We start from the raw sequence: 25,362 nt of genomic DNA on the forward strand, positions 1-25,362 counted from the left end.
GCTGTTCTGTGTATATATCCAAACATTTACACTGTAAATGTTCAGATGGAGGATTACCTAAACTAAGCAAGTGAGGTGAAATTATATTTGTGTTTTTTCATATAAATGTAAATCATTTAATATGCAGATGAATCTACTGAACAGATTACTCATCTCTAACATTTTTAGAAACTTTTAAACTGCTGTTTATACGGGTAAATATAAATGTACAGTTATATTTTATTTTTTTAAACTATTACTTGTAAAATTTAAATTGTAATGAATAATTAGTACGTTGAAACACCTTCGAAAACAATGAACCGTATATTGAACTTTGCTATAGTTACGTTTGCAGAAATTAACATACTTGTACTACTATTACCTGATGGCTATATATCAGGCTATAGCTACAGTGGGGTGCTTAGGAAGTTAATGATTTAGATGTGGGTTAGGGAATACAGAGATCAAACTGAATGGTTCACATTTGTATAAAACTTCATCTGAAAGTCCTCAAGAGCTGTTTATTTTTATTTTTTAAATGGCAGTCACACTTGTACAAATCATAACAACAGCATAAATTTGTTTAGCCGTGGTTAGCTCAAGTAGATCTCAGTCACAGACTTGTTAAATTCAATTAATGACCCTCCTATCATTTCCTTGAAAAAACAAGTCAGCAAAACATACTGCTTTCAATTACAATGTGAGGTAATCATGTATGCTCCATTGGACCAGTGGGAATAATTTAAAGCTAATGAGATAGAATCACTGCTTATGTTACTTTTCAATGTAATATAATTTTATAGTGTATTGTGTGTTTTCTTAGAAAGTAAGTGAGAAGTTAACTCTAAGCATCAGTCTGAATAAATTAAATGGCTAACATCAGCAAATAGGTAAGTCGATACTCCATTTTAGTTTTGTGGCATCTTACAGATTTTTAGAGATACTTTTGGAGCTTAAACACCCTCCATAGGAAGTAGTGGGTTTGTTTCTGGTGTTTTCTGTGTTAAGGAGCCTCAGTTAAACCAGTTAATACCTTTGCCCAAATGTAACTCTGTTAATAAAACTTTTTGAAGAAGTTAATTAATTAAAAATGAAAAGCTAACAAAGTCCAAAGCCCTAAATGACTGTTTCCAGTCACTTGCCTTGTCAAATGCCCTTCATTTAGGGAGTTTCTCAAGCCCCAGTCAAGAGGCAGGGATGGCTACTGTGATGCTCTTGCTGTGCCCTTTCCTTCTCTCCTTATCGGAATAGATTCTGTGAAAAAAAGAAGAGTATTTTGGAATGTCTTTATCTGAAGACACATTTCAGGTCAGATAGTAAACCTTTAATTTGACAGTACAAGGTGCAGAACTAATAAGCAGCAGCTCTTCCTGTCAGCAAGAGGGACCATTTGTTCTTGGGTTTGTACACAACCAACTACGTGCTTTCTGGTGCTGAATTCTGTGCCTTTCAACACATAATAATCTGGTGGTGAAAAGTACTATTTTAGAATATATGTGCGTCTTTCCAGGCAACAAGTAAGCTGCCAACAAGGGAGATGCAAAGAGACAGTTCTAGACATAAAGGCTGTTGTCTTGTATCTGATAATTTCAGTTATAAAGAGCATCTAGTATTGTGTAAATGTATCTAAAGTTATTTGGAGAATATATCTCTAAAGGTATCTATTTTGAATCAGTGGTTCCAGCTACTGTATGTAATAAACTCAGCAACAACAATGGCAGAACATTCCTCCTGTTAGATACTAAGCAGAGGAAAGCAACCACACTGATGTCAGAATACTTATGCAAGTGAGTATTTTGCTTTTCACTGATTTCTCCACATTAGCACGGGTAGTGAGGCACCTCTGGCAGCTTTCTATTCCCTGCCTGTAGGGTTTGCTGCCATGATATCACACAGTTGCTAATGGTACTGTGTTTTTTCTATTACTGTAAAATAAAACACTGGAGTAAGTAAGGAAACTGTTGGGTACTGAAGACTTCTCAATTCAAGCCACTTATTCATGTCTACATGTGGAGTTCTAGCAACGTTTTTGGGATGAGGAGGTAGAACCATGAGTCAGATACAAAGAGGAATACAATTTACGTGGTATACTTGGAGAAAGATCTTTTTCATTATGAATGGGTATGAATGAAGCAAAATTGTACATGCAAAAGCCCAAAAGGTTTTGCAGTAATTTAGATATAAACTGCAACAAGTTGTGTCGAAAATTTAATCAGCGTAGGTGTACAGGAGAAAACAGGACTCTTTATCAGGGAGTATAGTAATGGGACAAGGGGTAATGACTTCACACTGAAAGAGGGTAGATTTGAATTAGATATAAAGAAGAAATTCTTTCCGATGGATGTGGTGAGGCACTGGAACAGGTTGTCCTGAGAAACTGTGGATGCCCCATCCCTGGCAGTGCTCAAGACCAGACTGGATGGGGCCCTGGAAAACCTGATCTAATGGGTTAGAATTAGATGATCTTTAAGGTCCCTTCCAACCCAAACCATTCTATGATTGTATGATACATTAAATGAGGCATGTGGAATCTAAATGTGGCCTGGATGTGAAGGCACAGAACGAAATGCAGTTTGAAAATGATCCCCAAGATGCAAGTCTGTGACAGATTGATTTATTTCTGGAAACAGCCTTTTGTTCCTTCTCAAACTCTGAGGCAAATGTTTATCCTTACAATAAAGAATATGGTGAGGATTCAATTTCATGCATTTATATTTTTGCAATAAACTATTTCAAATATGGCAGCTTTCATTAATGACTAAACTTACTATAATCTACTTAAAGAAAGAAAAAATGATCATTTGAAGTGTCTGTATGCATGCATGCGGATATGTTTGTGTATTTATTTCTGAAATGTCAAAAAAATAAAAAAGAATACTGAATACTGAATTGTTAGTGGCTAGATAATTTTAATTCCCGAACATCTCTTTTTTCAACTTATGCCACCTGCCTCTCACGCCCCTATCATCCACCACTGTGAACTTGATTCTACAGCCTCCCCACAGGTCCTCAGGGCTTGAGGTTGCTCAACCTACTGGGGCCCTGTTGGCCCTCTTTGCTGCAACACTGCACTGCTGGCTTTACGCCCAGCTTGCTTTCTACCAAGGCCCCAGCAGAGCTTCTCCGCAGCCAGTCAGTATCTAACCTGTATCATTATAGTGAATTCTTTCTTCCCAAATGCAGGAATTTGCACTCATCCTGGTTGAATTTCATGATGTTCTGGCTGGCCAGTTCTTCCAGCCTGTCCAGGTACCTCTGAATGGCAGCTCTGCCATCAAGCATATTGATTACTTTCCTCATTTTGGTGTCATCTGCAAACTTTACAAGAATGCACTTGGTCACCACCTCTAGGCCCTTGATAAATATGTTGAACGGGACAATCCCAGTACTACACATCTAGTTATTTTATCATAACAGACAGTCAGGTTGGTCAGCTGTGGTTTACCCATGATAAATTTATGCTGACTTTTCCCAGTCATCATCATCTTGCTGTGACCAGAAGTGTGTTCAAGGAGGACTTGCTCCATGATTTTTGTAGGGACTAAATTAAGGCTGACCATCTTGAAGATACCCAGCTTGATATTTTTGGCCTTTTTTTTGAAGATGGGTGCAACACTTGCTGTTTTCCAGTCTTGAGCAACCTCTCTTGATTTCCATGACCTTTCAAAGACTGGCCTTGCAAGAGCACTGGCCAGTTCTCTGAGCACCCTTGGGTCCCATGGACTTGTGTGAGTAAAGCATTTCTGAATGTATCAGCTGGTTTTGTAAGGGAGGCATATTTAATTAAACATATTGTAGGTCTCTGTAAATGTTGCTACTTCCATCGAGAGTTGACATTTTCCACTTGAAGCAGTGTTGTTTCCTTTCAAAATTTGGTGACAAATAACCTTCATGGGCAACGTAATATTTTTTTTTTTTTTAGATGAAATTCACTTTAATTACGTCACTTTCTGTATGGAATCTCTCCAGAATTTGTTGTGATAAGAAAATCAGCTGTGGTAACAGTTGTGGCAGCTCATGATTATGATGGAAAAGTATAATTGTTTAGGTACACGTAACAGTCTAATTATCTTTTATTTACAGAGCTGTTGATACTATCAGCAGATGACCCTGAAATCAGACAGTGAAGTCAGTAGACTCTTGCAGCCATATTTCTAAATTGGATAAGAAAATGAATAAAAACAATGTGTGAATCGCATTTTAAACAGATTTGTTAGGAAGTCATTATTCTTGTTTTCTGAATGACAAAACATTGATTTCAAGTTAAATATAAAATTACAATTTATATAGTAGCTTTTTAATAAAATAAAACCAGCAATAACTAATAATGCTTAAAAAAAAAAAAATTTACTTGTACTTCAGATTCAGAGCTACATTTTTCATTATATTCTCAGGAATATGTGTCCCAACTCTAATTATGCCTGAGAAAATTTGAACTGTTTTAAATGTGACTGAGGTTTTTTCTTTTTTTTTGCTTACGATTTTTATGCAATTTCTGCTCTTGACCATTAATTCATAAATTATAAATGTATATTAGCTTCCCAGTCTTTCGCTGGTAACTTTTTTTTAGAATATTTTGAGAAATGCAAAGAGCACTAAAGTGAATCCTAGGGAGATATCCACACATTGAGAAAACGTAGTGATAAGGCATTAGGTATTATTGAGAGATCTTTTATGACATTTACACACCTTATTTCTGTTACCTCAGCCAGAAGGCTGACATAGTCTTCTAACAAAGTCCACTCAGAGGTCTTGTTTTTCCTGCTATATGTCTAGGCCTCTTTTCTTCCTAATTCGTTGATGTCTATAATATGATTTTTTTCTCTAGAGGTTATAGGATACTGTCAAGTTGGAGTTTAGTTATTTATTCAGTGTGAACAGGTTTATTTATTGGGTGCCACCATCTAGCCACTTTAGTGCTTCCACTTTCTAGCCAGTGGGTATTTGCCTTACATGTTGTTCCATAAGTAACAGTCATATAGATTAAGTGTTTGCATGGGCAGGCAACGTGTCTCATTTGGGCTGTGTTATGGGTCTTTCAGATGCAATTGCACCTGCTTACTGAGAGGTTTGCCTCCACTGTGCTCCAGCAACAGCTTAGGTTAGTCTGTTTGACATCAGTAATAATGTGCTCGCACAGATAGAGCTGACTGCTGCTGAGAAAGGCACTGGAACAGTTCTTTATAGCTAAGATTAACACTGGTTGTGCAAGAGCTTTTCTTCTTCTCCACCAGAATGGTTTTCAGGTGGTAGCTGGCAGTAAAGCAGAGAACTGTATGTGTTGACATTCAGATATTCCTTCCTGTATGCATTATGCTGCAGTAGTCTATTGTAAATTATGTCTGCCATGTATCACCTAACTTGGCTGAGGCTGCTTTGAAATTTATTGTTTGCTCAAATCTTGACTAACTTGGCTAGCATTGTATCAGCTGTAATCTGGCAAATTTACTGTTTTTATACTTGTCCAGATGTACAGTTAACATATTAATAGATTCCTAGCCAGTTTTTACTGACTTCATTGACTCTACTTACGTAGATCTGGAGACAGCTCATAGCTATCTATTTTAATTACTTTTCCTCTGTATGTGTAGAGGAAGACTAAAGAAAAACTATATAAGCAGGTATATATATCAGAATAAGGAATAGACAAGTATATTGCATTTAAACTTGTTATACTTCTAAAATTACTATTTTACATTGCCTTTTAAAAAAATACAATTCTCAAATCATGTTAATATTTATTGCATTTTATCTGCTCCTGACACTATGTTTGACTGCTGAAGGGAAAGATGGGAAGAGCTCTAAAAGCCAAAAGATGGGGTGGCTTGGTGCTTTGCATTAAGGATTCCTACAAAGTACATCTGGCAGTTGTTGGTTCTCTCCGTGAGCAGATTCAGCACACCTAAGTTGCCAGAAAGCTTACCCAATCGAAAACATATACAGTTTTTTTCAAGTTAGTGATTTTTTATCAGCTCATGAAAGTGGTTGACAAAAGTCTGAGTGGGTAGGTCTGCACAATTTGGGGAAAGAAGAAGAGGATGAGGAAGCAATCCCTCTTCTCTTGTGTCAGCGCACTGTTACATTGCTTAAACTGTTGTTGAAACATCAGCTTCAGCTTGTGCAGGTTTGGATTTAGAAACTGTTCTGAGCTTGACAGAGGCTTAAATGTAGCCTGAAAGCCAGAGCTGATGTTACCTTCAGTGAATAGTTTTTAGGTACCCTTTTCGTGCAGCTCTGTAGAAAGTGAAATTTTTCAAAAGTACTAATAACTACTTTTTTTTTTCTTAAAAAAAAAATAAAATTTTTCGCTATCTGCAAGAGTGATAATCCTTTTTATCTTCGTTCTCTGTCTCTTTTCTCCAGTCGAGGCCTCTTGCCGTGCAGGACATTTTGCGAGGCAGCAAAAGAAGGGTGTGAACCCGTCCTGGGGATGGTAAATGCTTCTTGGCCAGAATTCCTCAAGTGCTCTCAATTTCACAACCAAACTGAAAATGACACAACTGCAAGGGTATGCTTCTCACCATACCAAGAAAAAGGAAAGCAATGTATGTTTCCATTCTCAACTTTTATACCATGTTCAAGAGTTCCTATTTAATAACGTATTATTTAACTCTGTAGCATAAGCTCTGGGATGAAATTATTGTTTCTGGTTCTGTTATGTTAGCTCACATTACCGTGATAAGGCCTGATTGTCAGGAGGTTATAGTTTTGTCATGCTTTAACTGCTTAGGCTGATTTATTTTATTTTATTTTATTTTATTTTATTCTATTTTATTTTATTTTATAGACTTGTATTGATTTGAGGGTTTTTTCTTTGCTTTCTTTTGCATTAAAAATTCTGAGCTGTTTCTGGGAAAGAAGGCAGGAGAAAAATAATAGACCCTTTAAAAATGTTCTTCTGACTTTCTCTTTACTGAGCTCTAGTAGTAATAGGTTTGGTATTTGGAGCAGGAACTCAATACATGGCCAAATTTCAAATGTTTCTCCTTTGTCCTTGCTGTAAAATTGTTTTTCTCAGTCCAGAGCTGATCAAGATTTAAATTTTTCAAAAGGTTGAGTTCGTATACATCCACTAGAGGCTTCTTAGACTTTTGGGAATAAAAGTCTCTGGAAGCCTACCTAAATACATGGTATTTCCTTCTCCCCAGAGCTGCTGGTCTGTTCTCTAGATGCAATATAGGTGAGATTAGACCTGCCAGAAGCAAGCCTGACTCTTTTTTCCTATTGGCCCCATTGCTGGAGTTCAAGCTCTTGCTGGCATCTGAGACTTTACTGCTGATATTCATAATCATGTGAGCCTATATGACAGAAGCTTGTACTGTCCATCAGTAGGTTTCAATTTTGTTAATGACTTTTGGGTGACAACAGGCAGGAAGAAATGATGTGATGAAAATTACTTTTCATTTTTGTTTTGAAAAAAGCAAGGTTATACACACGAGCTTAAAAAATCAGTGAGGTTACTTGTTACCTACATGGTGTATCTTCAAATGTTAGTTAATGCTGCAATTGAGATTTGTATAGCCTGGCGTATATCTCCCTGCACTTTCTGAATATGCATAGCGCTATAGCCTTTAATAATTAGATCAAGTCATTTTTCTAGTGAAGTTCTCTGCATCTGTTAGGGCATGTTTTGAGGGTTAATGAAGTAAAGGAGACTGTTGTGCAATATGTATCCTTGCCTGTGGGAACATTTGTAATGGCTGCAGTGACAAAATAGATAAAGAAGGATAGTGTTTTCTTGAAGGTAGCTGAGTGCTTTCTGGAAAAACTGAACACTATCCACAAGTCTCTTGCTCCATAGGTTCCTATGGGCTTCTGGGCAAGATACCGTAGTGAAAGCCACTGGGAATAGTGTTTTGATATGAAATAAATATATGCTAAATATACTGAAAAACTAAGTCTCATGGGCCTCTACAAATAGGAAGCATTTTTTTTCCATGCCTCAGCTTCCTTTTTGTGAACTGGGAATAAAACTGTCCTTTTAGCTTAGAGGGATGTTGTAACTATAGGTGTTATACCTTTGATATTGTAGAGGTTGAACATCCTACAAGCTAGGAATATAATAATTTTGTCTTCATGTCATCCTCAATAACAAGTAATAGAAGAGGCTGTACAGTAAATATATAAGGATGGTAATTGGTTGTACACTGAGCAATGGGAGTAGCTAGCAATACTCAATAAATGACTAGCATATCAGTAATTGGTTACACTAGTTCTCAGCATAGAATGAGGTATAATTCTGAAAAAGCAGGATGTTAGAAACCTGGGTTTCATGCATATGTGGTACACCTACTGAATACAAGGTATGATAAAAGTATGCCTTTTAAATTTGGACAAATTATAGATGGCTGAACTTTTCAAAAGCCCCAATAAATCTAGGTAATTGAGCTTTTAGATCAAGCTGGAAGAGATTGCTGACTTCTGAAACTTTCAAGTTTCAGACTATAGTGATATATTTAGTATTTCATAATGCTAGAAAAGAATATGTTAGACTAGTGCCTGACTGATTATTCTTCCATATTTTTTATGTCAGAATTTATATGTCTGTGACAGTAAACTGTATAAATTACAGAAAAGTACACAGTGGATGCTTGCTATTTCTCACTAGAGGAAAACATCTAAAGCCAGCTGTGAAATTCAATGCCCTATCTGGCATACTGGAGACCCAGGCTGCTTATTGGCAGCTCTGACGTCCTGTGGTATAAAATAAAAGGCTTTTTTATTTAATTTATTCATGAACTAATTTGCATGATGCTTGGATATGATATCTTTCGTATAGAATGATAAACTATAGAGAATATTTTGACAACTTTCATATAAAAGAATGTTTCTAACGTGATTCATATTTGACTGAAAAAAAAGTAGTTTCTCCCAGGCAGTGAACTGTTATAGAATACATACTTGATGTGGCCACAGAAGTACTGAATGTATTGGAAAATTTGAACTGAATACTTTTATAGTAAAACCATCTGTGTTTGAAGTGAATTGCAGAGAAAAAGGTTCAGTAACCTACACAGGGTTGCATCAGTCATGTTGATATCATTTCACACAAATGACAAAAGAATACCCAGTAGCTGACAATCAGCTACTATGAGAATTAAAGTTCTAGGAATCCAGCTTTTGAGATTTAAGATAGATAGTTGAACTGGTTCCACAGTTCTGATGTGTACTGGGGCAATGATGGGGAAGCATCATCAGGCATTCATTCTGCACTATTCCAATAATGTGTTCTTGGGGGCAAAAAAATCTCAGAAGCATTCCTGGGGGCTGCTATGCATATCACTAATCACAGAAATATTCCAGCTCTGTTTTTCCTGCTTTTAACTGTTACAGTGTTTTTGTGTTATTTTATGTGCTTTGACCAGCCAACACAGCTGGTGCTGTTAAAACTGTGTAGAAAAAAGCAGAGTAGCTTGAATGAGAAATAGAAGAACACAATGAGCAGACTTATACTAACGTGGAGATCTAGAAAAGCCCTGACATTATGTTTTAATGAATCTAAATGCCAAAATTCTTTCAAAAGCAGCAGTGAGGTTTCTGTCTCTTTATACAGTGAATTTTTCTAAGAAACAGTACAGAACTGTCAGACAATGTTCACTTCTGCATTACACCGAAGAGGCGTTAAGTCTGTTTTGGTTATTCTGTTAAAAAATGATGCCCAAGAGGCATGAACTGCTCTTCATAGCTATGAGAACTGGAATAAGTAATACTATCTAAGCTATATAAAAGACATAGTGCATTAAAATTTAAATACAGAATATAAATTCCACTGCATTGTTCCGTTGCATATTATTTACACTGTTAGTTCTGAAAGGTACAAAAAAGTGTGTAACAAAAAATGCCAAGAGCTCATTTCTAATTAAAAAATGTTTTAAAATATCTAAAGGTTGTGCCAAACTATGAAAATATTTTTTCATAGCATTTTTTTTCAAGAACAAAGTTACAATTTTGTCTTATGAGATTTTATCTCTCCACAGATATATTTTGCAATGTTCCTGAACACGAGCCAGCAGTGTGCCCAGGTGGCCAAGAAGGCCAACGGCATCCTGGCTTGTGTCAGGAGTAGTGTAGTCAGCAGGACCAGGGAGGTGATCGTCCCCCTGTACTCTGCTCTGGTGAGGCTGCACCTCTAGTACTGTGTTCAGTTTTGGGCCCCTCACCAAAAGGACATCGAGGCCCTGGAGCATGTCCAGAGAAGGGCTACGAAGCTGGTGAAGGGCCTGGAACACAAGTCCTGTGAGGAGCGGCTGAGGGAACTGGGGTTATTTAGTCTGGAGAAGAGGAGGCTCAGGGGAGACCTTATTGCTCTACCTGAAAGGAAGGTGTGGGGAGCTGGGGGTCGGCATCTTCCAAAAGGTAACTAGTGATAGGACTAGAGGGAATGGCCTCAAGTTGCACCAGGGGAGGTTCAGGTTGGAAATGAGGAGACATTTCTTCTCAGAAAGACCAGTCAGGCATTGGGACAGGTTGCCCAGGGAGGTGGTGGAGTCACCGTCCCTGGGGGTGTTCAAGGAAAGGTTGGGCGTGGTGCTTAGGGACATGGTTTAGTGGATGACATTGGTGGTAGGGGGATGGTTGGACCAGATGATCTTGGATGTCTTTTCCAACCTTAGTGATTCTATGAATCTGTAAAGTAGTGAAAGTTAAATATATGAAAGCACATTTTCTTCATGCACCTCTTATTGCAAATCCTCCTGAATCGCTATTTCATTCTTATTGGAGTGAATACTATTGGTCTTAGCCTTGACTCAGATTTAATGGGGACATTGACTTTCTTTATGTTAGTTCTTTAAGATATATATTTTTGTCTTCATTGGCTGTTTTTGTTTCTTTACTTTTTGTTCAATGTAAGAAAGTGAGTTTACATACTGTGATGGTTTCTGGGTATTCTAATAATCCCTACATACTAAAAAGGCATATCCCTTCCTCTTAAGATTTAAACTTTAAATCTGTAAAAAGTAAAGAATAAATAATAATAAAAAAGTTGTGAAAAGAAATGATAAAAAAATGAATGCTATGAAATTATAAGTAACACATGCAATTATAAATAACTCATATAACCTTTACATTCTTTAAGACAAATTTTTGTGAACTTTTACACACTGGTTATTGCAGTAGTTGTTCAGTTGGATGCGGTCTTTTAATTAAGTTTTTCTGGTTAGAAAAGTTACAGTATTTGGTGATTGGGAAAGCCATTGCTGATATCCCAGATAATCTCCCTTCTTGGGAAAAACATAGAAATTAGTTATTCTACACGCTGATAAATGCCCTGCAATGGCAAGAAAGAGCTAAATGCATGAATAATTGGCGTGAGCTCTTTTTCAGCTGTTCAGAGATGACACCCCAGGAGTTCTTAGCCTGTTTTAATCTGGATAAGAAGCATTTAATTGGAGCACCACATTAAGAATATTAGTAATAGTAATTTACTGCTTATGCATGCCATTTTAAGGTGCTGTAAAAACAAGTAGTTAATAGATTTATTAATGCCACAACTACAGACTTCAGCAGAATTTGTTTATAACACTGCTTTTACCTAGGTTTACCTTTGTGTTTTGCAGTAACTTAGCTGAACAGTTCGAACATTCTTGTAGTGGCTGTCATCATACATTACTTTGTCCTGCATAAACTGCTACAGTGAAAACAATACAGAAAATACTTAAGAGAATGAATATAATGTACGCAAAAAAAGCTGCCAATTTTCTTGACCAAATATGCTGAACTAATGCAAATCTTGCTTTGCTTTGTTTGTTCCAAGCATCAAAAGCCAATAAAAATTGTTCTGACACTTTTTATTTAATTATTCTTTCCCTATTGTGCCCTGTTTATCTTTCAGGACTCTTCACCCTGATATGAATTTAGAGAAATTGCTTTGAGAAACAGCTTTGGACAGAGACTCAGCTAATAGAGACTCAAGGCAATATCTGGTTACAATCAGATTTTATTTTATTTTACTTTATTATTTTATTTTATTTTATTTTATTTTATTTTATTTTATTTTATTTTATTTTATTTTATTTTATTTTTAGGCAATGAGAGGCTAATTATCCAATACAGAACTGATTTGAGAAAAAACTTTTAAAATCAGGAAGACATTATCTTTCTTCTGTGCCGTTGCATTCACTTAATGCAGTGAAAAGATGACAGAGGTGATATGTGTATCTGTAACATTGACGCTGACCAGCTGGAAGACCAGCAATAGAGAGACCTTTTTTTGAGGCAAAGTATTTTTTTTGATGGTGTTCCATGTGTGGAAACATTTACAGTTGAAGGAACTCTTTTTTCCCAAGCACTCATTCTTTACGTCTGTTGACTTAACATTTTATTTTATTATGTCCATCAAGTTAATTTTTTTCTCCCATTGTGCCTCCCGCACCATCTGCCTACTTTCCTACTCTTTGCCTACTTCTGTTCCAGCATGGAGTCTCTCATGTGGCCTTTTTAGGCCACTTCACTTGATTGGAAGAGAAAGGTCTTGTGTTCTTCCACCATGGGGTTTTGCATCATAGGGAATTAAAGAAATGAACAGTTTCTTAAGGGGAAGGAGTTGCCAGTTTTCCTAACTCAGTGATCGTGATCCTAGCATCAAAACTTTATATAGCTGACAGCTACAAGATGCAGACACTGTGCCTCAGGGTACACAGAATACAGAGAGCAGGTGATGAAAATCTGCAGGCAAGAGAATACATGGATTCCTCTGAGTCCTACTGTGTTATTGTAACTGTGTGAATGACTGTATTTGAATCAGAACAGAAATCCATCTAGCTTGTAATACTGTTTCCAAAAGCTGCTTTAAAATTATATGCCAACAGAGAAACAGAACAGGGCAAGACTCTGCGGCAATACTTGTTCAAAATCCTCCTGCATTTACCATCTATTTGAAATTCAAGGACATTTCTGTAATTTTTGACCCACCATAATTTTTTATTCTATTGTTTTGTCCCTTTGTTTCATGAATCTACATTCATTTTAGTATCCACAGTATCCTGTTGTAAGGTGTTACAACGTATTTCTGCATTATATGAAAAGTACTACTAACTGATTATTTTTAAGGCTATTTTATTTGATAGCATTCTTCATAGCATTAAACAGTGAATGGTGTTTCTTCTTCACTTTGAAAAAAAAATAGCACTTTTCATGGACATTTTCACAGATATACAATGCTTTAGCTATTACTATGCCTTGAAATGCAACCAGATAATATATTTTTTTTCAGTTTGTGCTATCTGCAGTTATCCAGGGATGTGCCTGCATAATCTTCTAGAAGGCATTCCAATAATCTGGCTGAGAAGTAGAGCACATAAATGATCTTGGCACCTTGGAGACATTTTTGATACTATAGTAGCTGAAGGTAAAATAAAACACTTTTTTTTTTTTTTTTTTTTTTTTTTTTTTTTTTTTTTGCCACCAGTGGTGTTTAGTCAGGTATTTTTGGAAACTTTTCCAGACTGTAAACCTTCCTGGCAAAGGTCTGAAATAAGCACCTGCAAATTGTTTATCTGTCAGCAAGGATTGCTTCCACTTTCTTTGTGTCCCTTTCATCTAACATTGTGTCTTCTTCGGGAGAAGTGTTTGTTTTGGTACACAAGACAAGGCTTTTACCATTTCCATTAAAATCTGATATTTGGAGATATGATCAAGTTGTTAACCTTCTGGAAATGTCTTCTTGGACAAGCTTAGTAGAAAACACAAATTAATTTCATTGGAGCTACAGTTCACAGAGTGTGTGCTCTCCTTGACCTGAGCTCTACCCAGACTGGACCAAACATATCCAGTCATGGTCAGTTAGGAGACTGCAATATGTGAGATGAATTTTCTTATGTTCACATATGAAAAAGAAGATGTTCACATTAAAAAGCATGCTAAGATGCTTCTAAAGAAATGGGGTAGATTGTGATGGAAATCAGAATGGATAGAAGCAGAACAGGGTAGGGAGGTATTAGGAAGAAAGAGTCAGAATGGTTTATAAGAACATGAAAAAAACCTAGAAGTGAATGTGGATTCCAGACTTTGTTCTTCTGATGTCTAAGAAAAACAGTCAGATAAATATCCTTGCTGTTTTTTACCTTTGTTCTCCCAAGCCATACTGGCACATTCACATGCAACATAGAAGCCTGTTATTGTTGCTACCTTACTACAAATGAAGACCCGTACTGATGGCAGAGATCAATAAGCAAATCAAGATGGTTCCTCTAATAGTTCCTTTTGATCTATCTATGCTGTATTCTTTTTTGAACATGCAGGAAATTGCATAAAAACCCAATTTAGAAGAATATAAGATTTTCAAGTCAGTTAAAGTTTCCTTTCCAACCTAAAATAACTTTCTTGTATGATGAATTACAATATTTTGATTATTTGATCTTCTATTTTTACCTGATGTCATTGTCTATGAGATAAACGCTGGTCTACAGAGAATTAGAGTTCATGCTGGCTCACTATAGAGCTTACTCGTTGTAGAGACTGGAAAGCGCAATGTGTAAGGCAATGTGTATATCTGGGGTTCATTTGCAACTGAAGTATGGTCTTGAAGTTACAACTGAATGTAATATGAGTCTTTACAGAAAAAATAACGTACTGAAAATGTCTTAGATTGGAAAATGGAAATTATTATTCATTATTTCTTATAATTTTGACCTTAATTTCTCAGTGCCTCTTTTTTCCCCCTGTAAAATAAAAATGTGGACACTATCTAATATTATGTTGCTGTTAAGTCTAATGTATTTTGCAGTTTGTAACACCCTTCCAAAACTGGAAGAAAAGAGGTGAGCCTGTAACACTTCAGGTATAAGTCAGGAAACACGTCCAATCACACAGTGAGTAGTGAGAGGAACCTACTGAAAAACACATTATAAAGAAAAAAAAAAAAAGGATGGTGCTGTTGGTTTTTCCCCACCTTACATCTGATTAAGAGACATAAATGTTAAATAGCACAAACAAGTAGAAAAAAATTGTTTTAAAGTCTATAATGTACTTTGAACACACTTCTGTGAAATTAGAAACTTTCTGTAAAATCACTTGCATGTGTAGCTTCCACTGCATGGCTCCATTACACAACTAGAAAATAATATTTTTATAGCAAAGTCAAGATCATATGCTGCCCAGGTGGAGAATGTACCTGGGAATGTAATAGAAAAGATTTTGAAAGTATTCACATATGTTTTTATTACAAACACATTTTTGTACAAGGGTGTGTGTGTCTGTTGACAGAAGATTGCCCCATTTCTTGGAGATGATTAAATAATATTTCAGGCTTAGAAAAACATGCAAATATGTTGAAAGAAAATAATCCTCTTTGCCAAAAGTCAGGAGTAAAAATTAAAGTGCTGTGTGTGTGCATGTGTATCTATTGCCATAATGCAATAGAAAGGACAGTTATACTGGATCCACAAATAAAATTGGAAATCTGGATAATTAATGGCACTTGCAGTCAGTGCAAGCTGGAACTGTTTAATCGTTTTTGAAAACCATATTCTGAATGTCAAATGCTCAGTGGTACATCGCAGCATCCACTGTGCAACTTGTGGTTCAGCAAAGTGTGAAGAATATCAAATTGCTACACAGAAAGGCTGATCATGAGCAGAAATGATTTTATTTTTTGTATGCACATTAAAGGCTCCTTCTTTAATCTCAAGGGCAGATTTAACAGGTGTAATAGTCTTTTCATGACTACCTGTTTTCTAAAATGGGTCATTCATTGATGACAATTTTAAAAGGATTTGTTCTATCTCAACAATTTTATTATTTCCATTGAGATTTATCTTTCAGGTTTTTCTTGTGGCTTTCTTGCATTCAGTGGTGTTCCTCTGAGAGCTTTATTTCCAAAGTGGAAATACATTTCAGTCCCTATCGGAAATCTTGAATATCAATTCATTTGTGTAAAAATAAGTTCATAAGACTCCTGCAGCATAAGCTTCATAGTACCAAGGCTAACGAGTTTTCTCTAATCTTACAGCTTTTCACATCTAAAAAAAAGAAAATGGCGTAACACCTGCAATCCTCCAATCTAAAGCACTATAAGATCTTTAAATAAAAGCCATATGCTTGAGAATTTAAGAAAAAAAAAAATATTTTTTTTTTGGTACAGAACCACAGAATGGTTGAGGTTGGAAGGGGCCTCTGGAGGCCATCTGGTCCAACCCCATGCTCAAGCATGGCCTCCCACAGCAGGTTGCCCAGGTCCACGTCCAGGTGGCTTTTGAATATCTTCAAGGAGGGGGACTCCACAGCCTCTCTGGGCAAGCTGTTCCATTACTCAGGCAAATACATTTACTAAAATCAAAAGGAACATCACAAGAGAATGAATTCTTGAAATTCTATGAAACAGTATGGCTTAAAAACTAAAAAAAGCAGACAAAAATTGATGTCATCATGGAGAGTCAATATTTACTACTTTGTGTTTTTCATCTCTTTCTACCTTTCATCTTTTATATCCTTAAATTGTATCTGCATACTTTGTGAAACATTCCCAGATTTCATCAGCATCATTTTGCTTTTCATTTTGTTTCATTTTTATATTTGCATCTTCTGAAGATATATAAAATAAGATTAAAGGTATGCTCTAAGTTACTTCATAACAGCTTGTTATGAAGAGAGAACTTTCTCTCGTTTTGTAAATGAAATGTTGGCTCCAGGAAGAGGAGTTAAAATGGGGTGTTAGCAGTGTGTGAGCTTGGGGACTGACCTTTCACTTGACCTTTCACTTGAGCTTAGTTTTTGTTTGCCTGCGAATGTGCTTAATGAGCACGTTATTGTGGTTAGTACTTTGCTTTTCACGATTAAGGTTCTGTACGACACCTACATTAGGAATTCCACTGAGTGCAGCACTAAGTAAAGTGTTGACACAAACATCATGATTGTCATTGATTTATTAATGCCTTCTGTAATATATGCAGTGTGTTACCTTTGTGCTTTATCTTTTATCATTAACTGCATTGTTAAACTGAGGCCATAAAAGCTTGTGCTACTAAAAATTAAGTACTTGGATATTCAATTATTTTTACTTAATTTTATTTTAATGTGTATTCTGAATGAATATGCTTGTAGGCAAGCATTTTTTGAGGAAAAAAAAATTATGCTAAAAACACTCAATAAGACTTCTTTTTTTTCTTTTGAGATGTAGATTAAAAATATATCTTCCAGACTCTGTCAAGCTTCAGGTTCAGAGTGTAAAATGAGAGGAAATAAGAACTGCAATCCAGGGAAAAATGCAAATTTATATATTTTTTTTAAATAGGAAATACGGAGCTATGTTTTGATTAGGTGCAAAATGACGTTAACAGAGGAAGAGATTCTCTAATTGCTGCTGCTGAAACTGCTGGTTTGTCATACTTGTGATTTGCTTTGTGGTAAAGTTTGAAAGCTACAGTCACAGATTTTTGTTGTACTTAGCATGAATTACAGTGGAACTTCTCTGAGTAGAATTTTGAACTTTCCTGTGATTTTCCTGTTTAAACTTGAAGTTTTTACACATGGATACATAAGCTATTTCTCATTTCAGATATGTATACTTAAACTAAAGTTGTCTTCTTTTTTTCCTGATGATTTTTTACTGAACGTAAAACTTTCTATTTTGCTTAGCTTTGTTGAGTAGCCTTATTGCTAACTGTTGCTTTTGAAAACAGATTCCATACTGAATTTTTTTTTTTTTTACTTGACGTCTTTATTTTGCATCATCACGTAATTTTCACTTAATATCTTTCCCTACATGTGTGCTTAATAGGAATTTTCTCAGATAAAGTTTTTTTAAAGGAAAGGCTTGGAATTTTGGTCTCTGTTACAAGGACTAGGATATAGACAAATTATTGGTAATCTGTGTCTATATATTCTAAGAACCTTGAAGGACTTGACTCTGAAGGTGTTATGAGTTTTCTGTCTCTGAACATTGCGGCTCTGCAAAGGCATCTCCCGGTGGATATGCTAAGCTCTGGGGTGGTTCTTCTTCATCTCTTTAAGTATCTCAATTCCCCATATATTGAATAACACCAATGATGGTCTTTTAGCATTCTGGGAATTATAAGGATATTTGAAGAATCCTTCCCTATAGAAAGCATCTGTGCTATGACATTGTTAAGTCTTAGTAACTTTGTGCCTGAATGCCTAGGCTGGGAAGATCTATTTGTTGTAACTGTAGTTGGATATTTCATCCAATGCATCTATTTAATGGAAAGAGTTTGTTTAATCCTATCCTAAGATCAGTATTAAAAGAGTTAATCTGAAGAGGTGCATTTTAGAGACAGAAATAGATTGAATCGTACTGATTAACTCAGTCTAGATACCTGTTTTTTTAAATAACAAAAGTTAGATGAAAATGCCAGCTTGAACTTGCTTGAATTTGATTAATTTGAGGTTTGTTGCTTAAGTGTACCGATTAAGACTCAATCTTCTAAATATCTTTCATTTCTGCTTATTTCTTTAACATATATCTAAAGTTTAATATGTATTCTTCCTTTCCTCTTTTCCAGCACTGTGTGGAGGAGAGGAGAGTTTCTTGTGTGCCAGTGGGATCTGCATCCCGGGGAAACTGCAGTGTAATGGCTACAATGACTGTGATGACTGGAGTGATGAGGTCCATTGCAGTAAGTTTCTTACATCCTGCAGTGCTCTCTTAAAGCACTGAATCCATTCAGGGAAGCCCAAAAGCTTCAGGATAAGAGCTTTGCACAGTATTTGCATATATTGACATTTGGACTTTCTCAGTTGCCATTGTTTACCTTTGCTCACTCTTGCTGCAGATTGTATTTCAATCTATAAAAGTTCATGCTTGGAAGCAGATTTCATTAACAGTTAAGAACTGCTAAGATTTCTGAAAGGAGCCACATGGAAATATTTTGGGGCAACTTTTTAAAAATGGGTCAGTGATATGCCAAAAAGAACACTTCTGTTAATGAACTGAAAATTGTTGCCCCTAGTCCTGGGCATTAATTTTGTAGTTTGTAATGTAAGCTAAAAAATTCAAAATTGCCTGTCAGTCCCAAGTTCCATTAGAAATGGGAAAGTAAGAAATTAGTAATGTAAGAATAAAAACATTATATGCCTTGAAAAAACAAGCATCAATGACATGAGTTAAGACTACTTTTAAAAGAAAGTCTGTCTTTAAAATGACACAGGGTTTATAGGTAGAGGATGTCTTTTATTTGATCACCTGGTAAGAGTTGGGGAGTAGGGGTGGAGAAAAACTTTTGTCAGATAAGCAGCATTTACACAGCAGAAACAGTAACACTGAAGCAGGATTTATTTGCCTGAAAGTTTACCTGGTAAAAGATTGTCTTTCCTTTAGTCCATGCCCCTCTCAAATTCTGAAGTCGCTACAATTAGAGGAACATTTTCACCAAAACTTACTAAAGTATGGAAATACACCATTAAGACATTCAGGACAACATTACTGTTACCTTGTATTAGTTATTTGTATTGCCAATACTAACCCTAAAATTATGATTTGTGCACAGCAGTGTTTTATTCCTGGTTATTATGTCCAGACTTTATTTGCTTTATAGGAAAGTTTTATCTAACATAAAATTTATTTAAAAATCTGTTGTTAACTCTAGGGGATGGAGCAAAAGGAGCTTATGAAACTATCAGCAGGTTTGGTTTAGAGTAAACGTACTGAAGAGGATAACTGGGTATAAGCACATGGATCAGTTCTAGGCTTATTTCTGCTCCACTAATTGCTGAGGAGCTGTTTTGTCCGCATAAGGAAGGTAACCAACAAGGGTTGGGAATATAGATGGAGAAGAATATTTGGACTCTTTGCTCTAGCAAACAAACTTTTGCAACAGCTGACTGATAAGGAGCAGAAATTACCCAGAAGTACAACTATTTCTACTACTCTTGTGAAGAGCACATGAGACTCCTCACAATTTACATGATTGTTAGGAGATCCTGAGTCAATTAGAACTGTAAGGTGAGTCTTTCACAGTTACTTCACAAATGAGATTAAGAGGCTTTTAAAAATCAAGTGGTCAAGTTTTATTAGAAGGTAAAGAATAATAATTAATTATTTAAAACAGAAAACTGAAAGAAACATGATAAAGCAGAATAGAAATGAAAAGGATTTACAAACAAAACTGCCTTTGCCTACTGTGGCCTTCAGGTTGGGTCCTTTATACAAGTTTGAGTCCAGCCAACTCAGGAACTCTTTTCCTCAGCCAATTCTGCTCTGTCCTCTTTTGCCCTTGGGAAGCTTCTTTTTCTATCATAAATGATTTACCTTTATGCTTTGTTTGAAAATCAAACCATTCAAATTAATCATTATTTCTGAAGGAAATTAGTGTGGAAAAACTTAGTGAGGAGATCTTATTGTTAAGAAAGGCAGTATTTATCCTAAACAAAACGTATGTCATTCATTTGCAGTCATTCTCATTGATTTAATTTTCTCACCTCCAGTGTGTATTCAGGTGGTCTGGCCAGGGTCTCTTGTGTTTGATAAGGAGGATGAAAAACACTTGCTTTTGTGTCTTCTTAGTGTCATTTTGGTTTCTTCTCGATTGGCAAAGAGAAGTTAACCTTCAGACAAGCATTTACAGTCCTAGGGAGTGAGCACTTTTTGGAAAATATTCCTGAAACTCACTTTTTTTTTTTTTTCCCCCTTTCCTTGTTTCTCCAGGGTTGGTCTTGATCTTGTTTCCTTATCTTTAGGTCAAGCTGTTCTTTCTCTTTTTGCTGTCAGGTCATTTAAATGAGATTACATTTACACTGCTCTGTAGCAATTAACAAATAGCATTCCTTTAACACTTGTTCTGCTCTTTCTTTTGATGTTGTCACACATACACACATTTTGTTTCATAGTTAATTCATGCTGATCTTAATATTTCTGTTACCCATCTCTACATTTCCTCCCACAATTTTGTTAAAGAGAAGACAACTGCAGTAACAGCACAGCAGTTTGCTTGTTTGCTACTTTAGGGCTAACTCCAATGCACCTGATAGGTGCATTGATATTTGGTTTTAGTGCCCTGATCAGTTCATTCTATTGGGACCACATGACAAGAGATGAAGCCCATTCACCTCAATACCTTTGGTCTTAAAGGTTTTGCTCAGTCATGTTTGAATCATAATCTCCACGTAAAAATCTGGTTACAAATGCAGTGTAACCAGATGCATTCCCCCTGGAACATGCAGGTTCCTGTTGAAGCTTCCCTAATCTGCAATCCCAAAATATAGGACTTCTTACACTTTTTTTAGATGCACCAATCTGAAGAGATGTCTCTGGCTTCTAGTTATGAAGATACATGCTTTAGTGAGGGACTCATCCTTCCCTGTGCAGTAGACTTCTTTTGAGCTAAATGTCTAAACTATATGTGGAGAATCAGCTGGGAGAAATAGAGACTTCTAATGTATGATTCATCTGATCTGAAGCAGATATTTTGGACTGTATGCTTTAGAAACTAAATTATGTAGATGTCTATAAAGTTGTGTGAGGTGAATCTAACAGTTGTGCCTCCTTAGTCTTAATGTTGAAAATTATATATACTATGAAATGTACAAGCCTCTAGTTTTCATCTTTATTACATCAATAGTTCTTGCTGGATTCTGCTTTTTAAGATTCCACATCAATAAATTGATTACTTTTCTACTCCTGGCTCTTGATATGCATTTTTCTCTTCCTTTCTGTGGTGGGTCATAAGTATTATGCAAGCAATAGTTAGGCTATAGCAGAATCAGTCCCTCATTTCGAAAGTACAGTTTCATTTACTATGACTTAGAAATGTCACCTTTTTACACAGCTGCATCCCAAATCTGATACTTAGGCTTTCATCATGTTGCTTATGAAATTTATTCTGTGACCTTGTGCAATGGAAGGAACCAGCTGAGGAATCAGAATTCAGGTCAGCCAGCTATCACGTAGGAAAGTAAATAGGAAAGAAGCTGTAACACTGATCTACAAATGCATAAATTATCAGCGCTGAAACCTGGAACTCTCAGAAAGATCTTCATGAGTAAGTCTGACACATAATATAGCAAATGCAACAGTCTCTCTTACATCCCTCCATCCCTCAGGAGGTTATATGATGTAGTAGTGAAATGCTGAAAGCTGGGTATGTGTGAACAGAGATCTAAGGGTTGTTGAATGCAAAAGATTGTCTAGGCTTCAAAATATACTTGGGTTTAGTGGAGTATGGAATAGAAATTTGTGTTTTATCATGGCTTGTCCCATCATGAACGAAGTTCAAGTTGAGCCTGTTACAAATACAAAGTGCTCTTTTTCTGATGGAAGTAAGTAGCTGTCTATATATTATTGCCAATACCTTAATGGAAAAGTATGTTAAGACTGTTAGACTTTCTGAAACTAGATGATCTTTAAGGTCCCTTCCAACCCAGCACGTTCTATGATTCATATTCCCTTATTCAAAATGAATCTTATTTCCTTGAAAAGAAATCTGTATTCTTTTTCTTCACCCTGTGTGGGCCTGAGAGTTGCCATTAAGGCACATGCAAGACAAGGAAATGATCTGGGATAGCCAGCATGGCTTCACCAAGGGCAAATCACACCTGACCAGTCTCATGGCCTTCTATCATGTGACTGCATCAGTCGACAAGGGAATACCGACTGACGACACCTATCTGAACTTCTATAAGGTCTTCGACATGGTCCCACGTGACATCCTGATCTCTAAATTGGCGAGAGATGGATTTAAAGGGTGGACCATTTGGTGGATAAGGAATTGGCTGGATGGCTGCACCCAGAGAGTTGTGGTCAATGGAACTGTGTCTAGGCGGAGGCTGTTAATGAATGGTGTCCCTCAGGGGTCTGTCTTGGAACCAGTACTATTCAATATCTTTATCAATGACGTAGACAATAGGATCGAGTATGCACTCAGCAAGTTTGCAGATGACACCAAGCTGAGTGTTGCAGTTGATACAACAGAAGGAAGGGATGCCATCCAAAGGGACCTGGACAAGCTTGAAAATTGGGTCCACGTGAATCTAATGAAGTTCAACAAGGTGAAGTGCAAGATGCTGCACCTGGGTTAGTGCAATCCCAGACATGAGGGCCGACTGGGAGAAGAACTCATTGAGAGTTCTCACTCACAGTGAGAGAACACTTATGCACTCCTGTGTGACCTGATCTAGGTATTGCTGCTCCGTCAGGGGGATTGGACTAGATGATCTTACTATGAGGGTGGTGAGGTGCTGGAACAGGTTGCCCAGAGGAGCTGTGGATGCCCCATCCCTGGCAGTGTTCAAGGCCAGGCTGGATAGGGCTTTGGGCAGCCTGGTCTAGTGGGAGGTGTCCCTGCCTATGGCAGGGGCTGGAGCTGGATGGTCTTTAAGATGCCTTCCAACCCAAGCCATTCTATGACTCTGTGATTCTGTGTTTTAAGTGTCACTGCTGCAGCTGCAGAGGTATGAATGTAAACATGAATGGGGGTATGAATGGAAATTAAACAGTGAATTTAATGAGAGGAAACATCATAGTAAAAAACAGCTTTTTTTTCATTTGCAGGAGGAGGAATAGAAGGACAGAAACTGTCAGAGTTGTGAATTGATCAATAAGGATAAAGGTTGCCAGAGTACTTCATGCTGTTTCCTATTCAAAACAAATAATGTTTAGATTTTTACTCTCAGATGCTATTATTCTTCTCACGTGAAACTAGAACATACATATTTTGATTTAGTTTGGGGTTTTTGGTATTTACTGTTTCATGCCTTTTATTCTTTTAAAGCTAAACTAACTATTGACTACAAAACTCATGGTCTAGCCATAGTATTGTGCTTCATCCCCTGAAACATTATCCTTCAAATTATGTTTGGACTTTCTAAGATGATGTGAAACTAGTAGAAAGCATAAATGCTTCTGTGGCAGAAGGGCTTGAAGTGATGCTTTTGTTCATGTTCTAGAGCTGAGTTTGGAAAAGCCTCGAGAAACACAGCAGTTAGAGCACTCACTTAAGAGATGGAAGACTTGGCCTACATTCATGTGGAGGGTTAGAAACCCCACTGCATACCTTCTGGGAGAATGCTGCACCTGTTGGTGTATAATATACTTAGAAGCACATATTTCTTTCAAAGCTGGATCACCGTGGAATCATGAACGCAGGAGTCTCAAGCCAAGAGCTAAAGAAGTGGTAGCTTGATTCTGTTCCTTAGTGTTTGTGCAGCTCAGCTGAGGGGAGAAACCTGGGTTCCAATCCCTGTTCTCTGAGCAATTTCCGTGTGCAGTCCAGGAAAGAGCTCTTGTAAAATATTTAGGTGTCCCAGTAAAAACGGACACAAAGAACTTCCTTGGCTGCAGTGGCATAGCTTCAACGGGAAGGAGGGATTGTCCACCCAGTTGTTATACAGCTTAGGATTCTCCCTTGGAAAGCTAGAGGCAAAGGAAAAGCCTATAGGAGGGCAGTGAAACCAGGCCAGTCATTTTCCAACTGTGTATTTGTAATCAAAAGTTTTTACTCATGGGACCAGGCACCACCAATTCTACTTTCTCTTCTCTCCAGTTTCCTAACTATAAAGTAGGTCCCATGTTTTTTTACTGAACCTGATATTATTTACATGTTTTAGGTATTTTCAGAAAATATTTTTCAGAGTGTTATTGCAGGCCTCAGCCATGGAAAGAAAGGCTAAACCTGGTTAGGTTTGTCAGTGCTAAGAATACCTTGATAAGAAGGCATCAGGCCATCTTCCAAGCTCAAAACTGCGTCAGGAACAGTTAATCCTTTGAAACCACTGTAAGATCAAAGGCAGGCTCAAAAGCAGGGTCAGGGGATCTTGATTTTGCTGTTAGAAGATTCAGCTCCACCTAATACCCACCTCAGGTGCTCAGGACTCTCCCAGTAATTTACCCCATGACACCCACAACCTTTCTTATTAACTTTGTATGTATAAAGTAATTAAATATTTTGTTCTGTACGTTAACCAGGGCACTTTCTCTTCAGCCAGTGTTAGGAAGTTAGAACTGTTTACCATATTTTTTACTTGTTTGGAAAAATATATTTCAATTATGAAAGGCAGCTGGAAAAAAATAATCACTGAGATCAGAGAAATTAATGTTATTTATATGAAAACGGGTTATTCTGGCTGACTCACTAGTCTTTGACTCACAGTACTATGTCTGGATGTGGCTGATAACATGAGTAAACAAAGTCTCTTACTTGACTAGGAAAAGCTTTACTTAAAAATAAGATCTTAAATAATTCATGTCACTTTTGTGCACAAGCCATATGATGATGACATATAAATGAGAATTAATGTCTTTCTTCATAAGGTTGTTCAACTTGAATTCCAAAACAGTTGAACAGTATTTTAGCCTTGAATATGTGATCATGGTGAGATTTTGGGTATATTTTTCATTCTGGAAACAATGCAGCCGCTGATTTCCTTCCACCTTACAACATGTTCTCATTCTTAATTTCTTAGTCTTTCCAAACAACACGTCTATTACTGGAAAAG

The 25,362-nt window shown here is 36.7% G+C and overlaps 1 protein-coding gene across 4 annotated transcripts in view; it reads left to right on the plus strand.

The window, feature by feature from the left end:
- The window catches only part of CORIN (corin, serine peptidase), a 134,388-nt gene that overhangs the window by 51,543 nt on the left and 57,483 nt on the right, over positions 1 to 25,362 (plus strand). For all 4 annotated transcript variants that reach the window (XR_014584357.1, XM_083835942.1, XM_083835941.1 and 1 more), the window contains exons 5-6: positions 6,343 to 6,524; positions 18,438 to 18,551. Coding sequence is in view for 3 of the 4 variants with exons in the window: in XM_083835942.1 (XP_083692068.1) it covers positions 6,343 to 6,524; positions 18,438 to 18,551 (296 nt within the window). In the remaining variant the exon portion in view is untranslated. The remainder of the gene's footprint in view (positions 1 to 6,342; positions 6,525 to 18,437; positions 18,552 to 25,362) is intronic.

Source organism: Anser anser (genome assembly GCF_964211835.1).
Source record: "Anser anser genome assembly, chromosome: 4".
NCBI lineage: Eukaryota > Metazoa > Chordata > Aves > Anseriformes > Anatidae > Anser > Anser anser.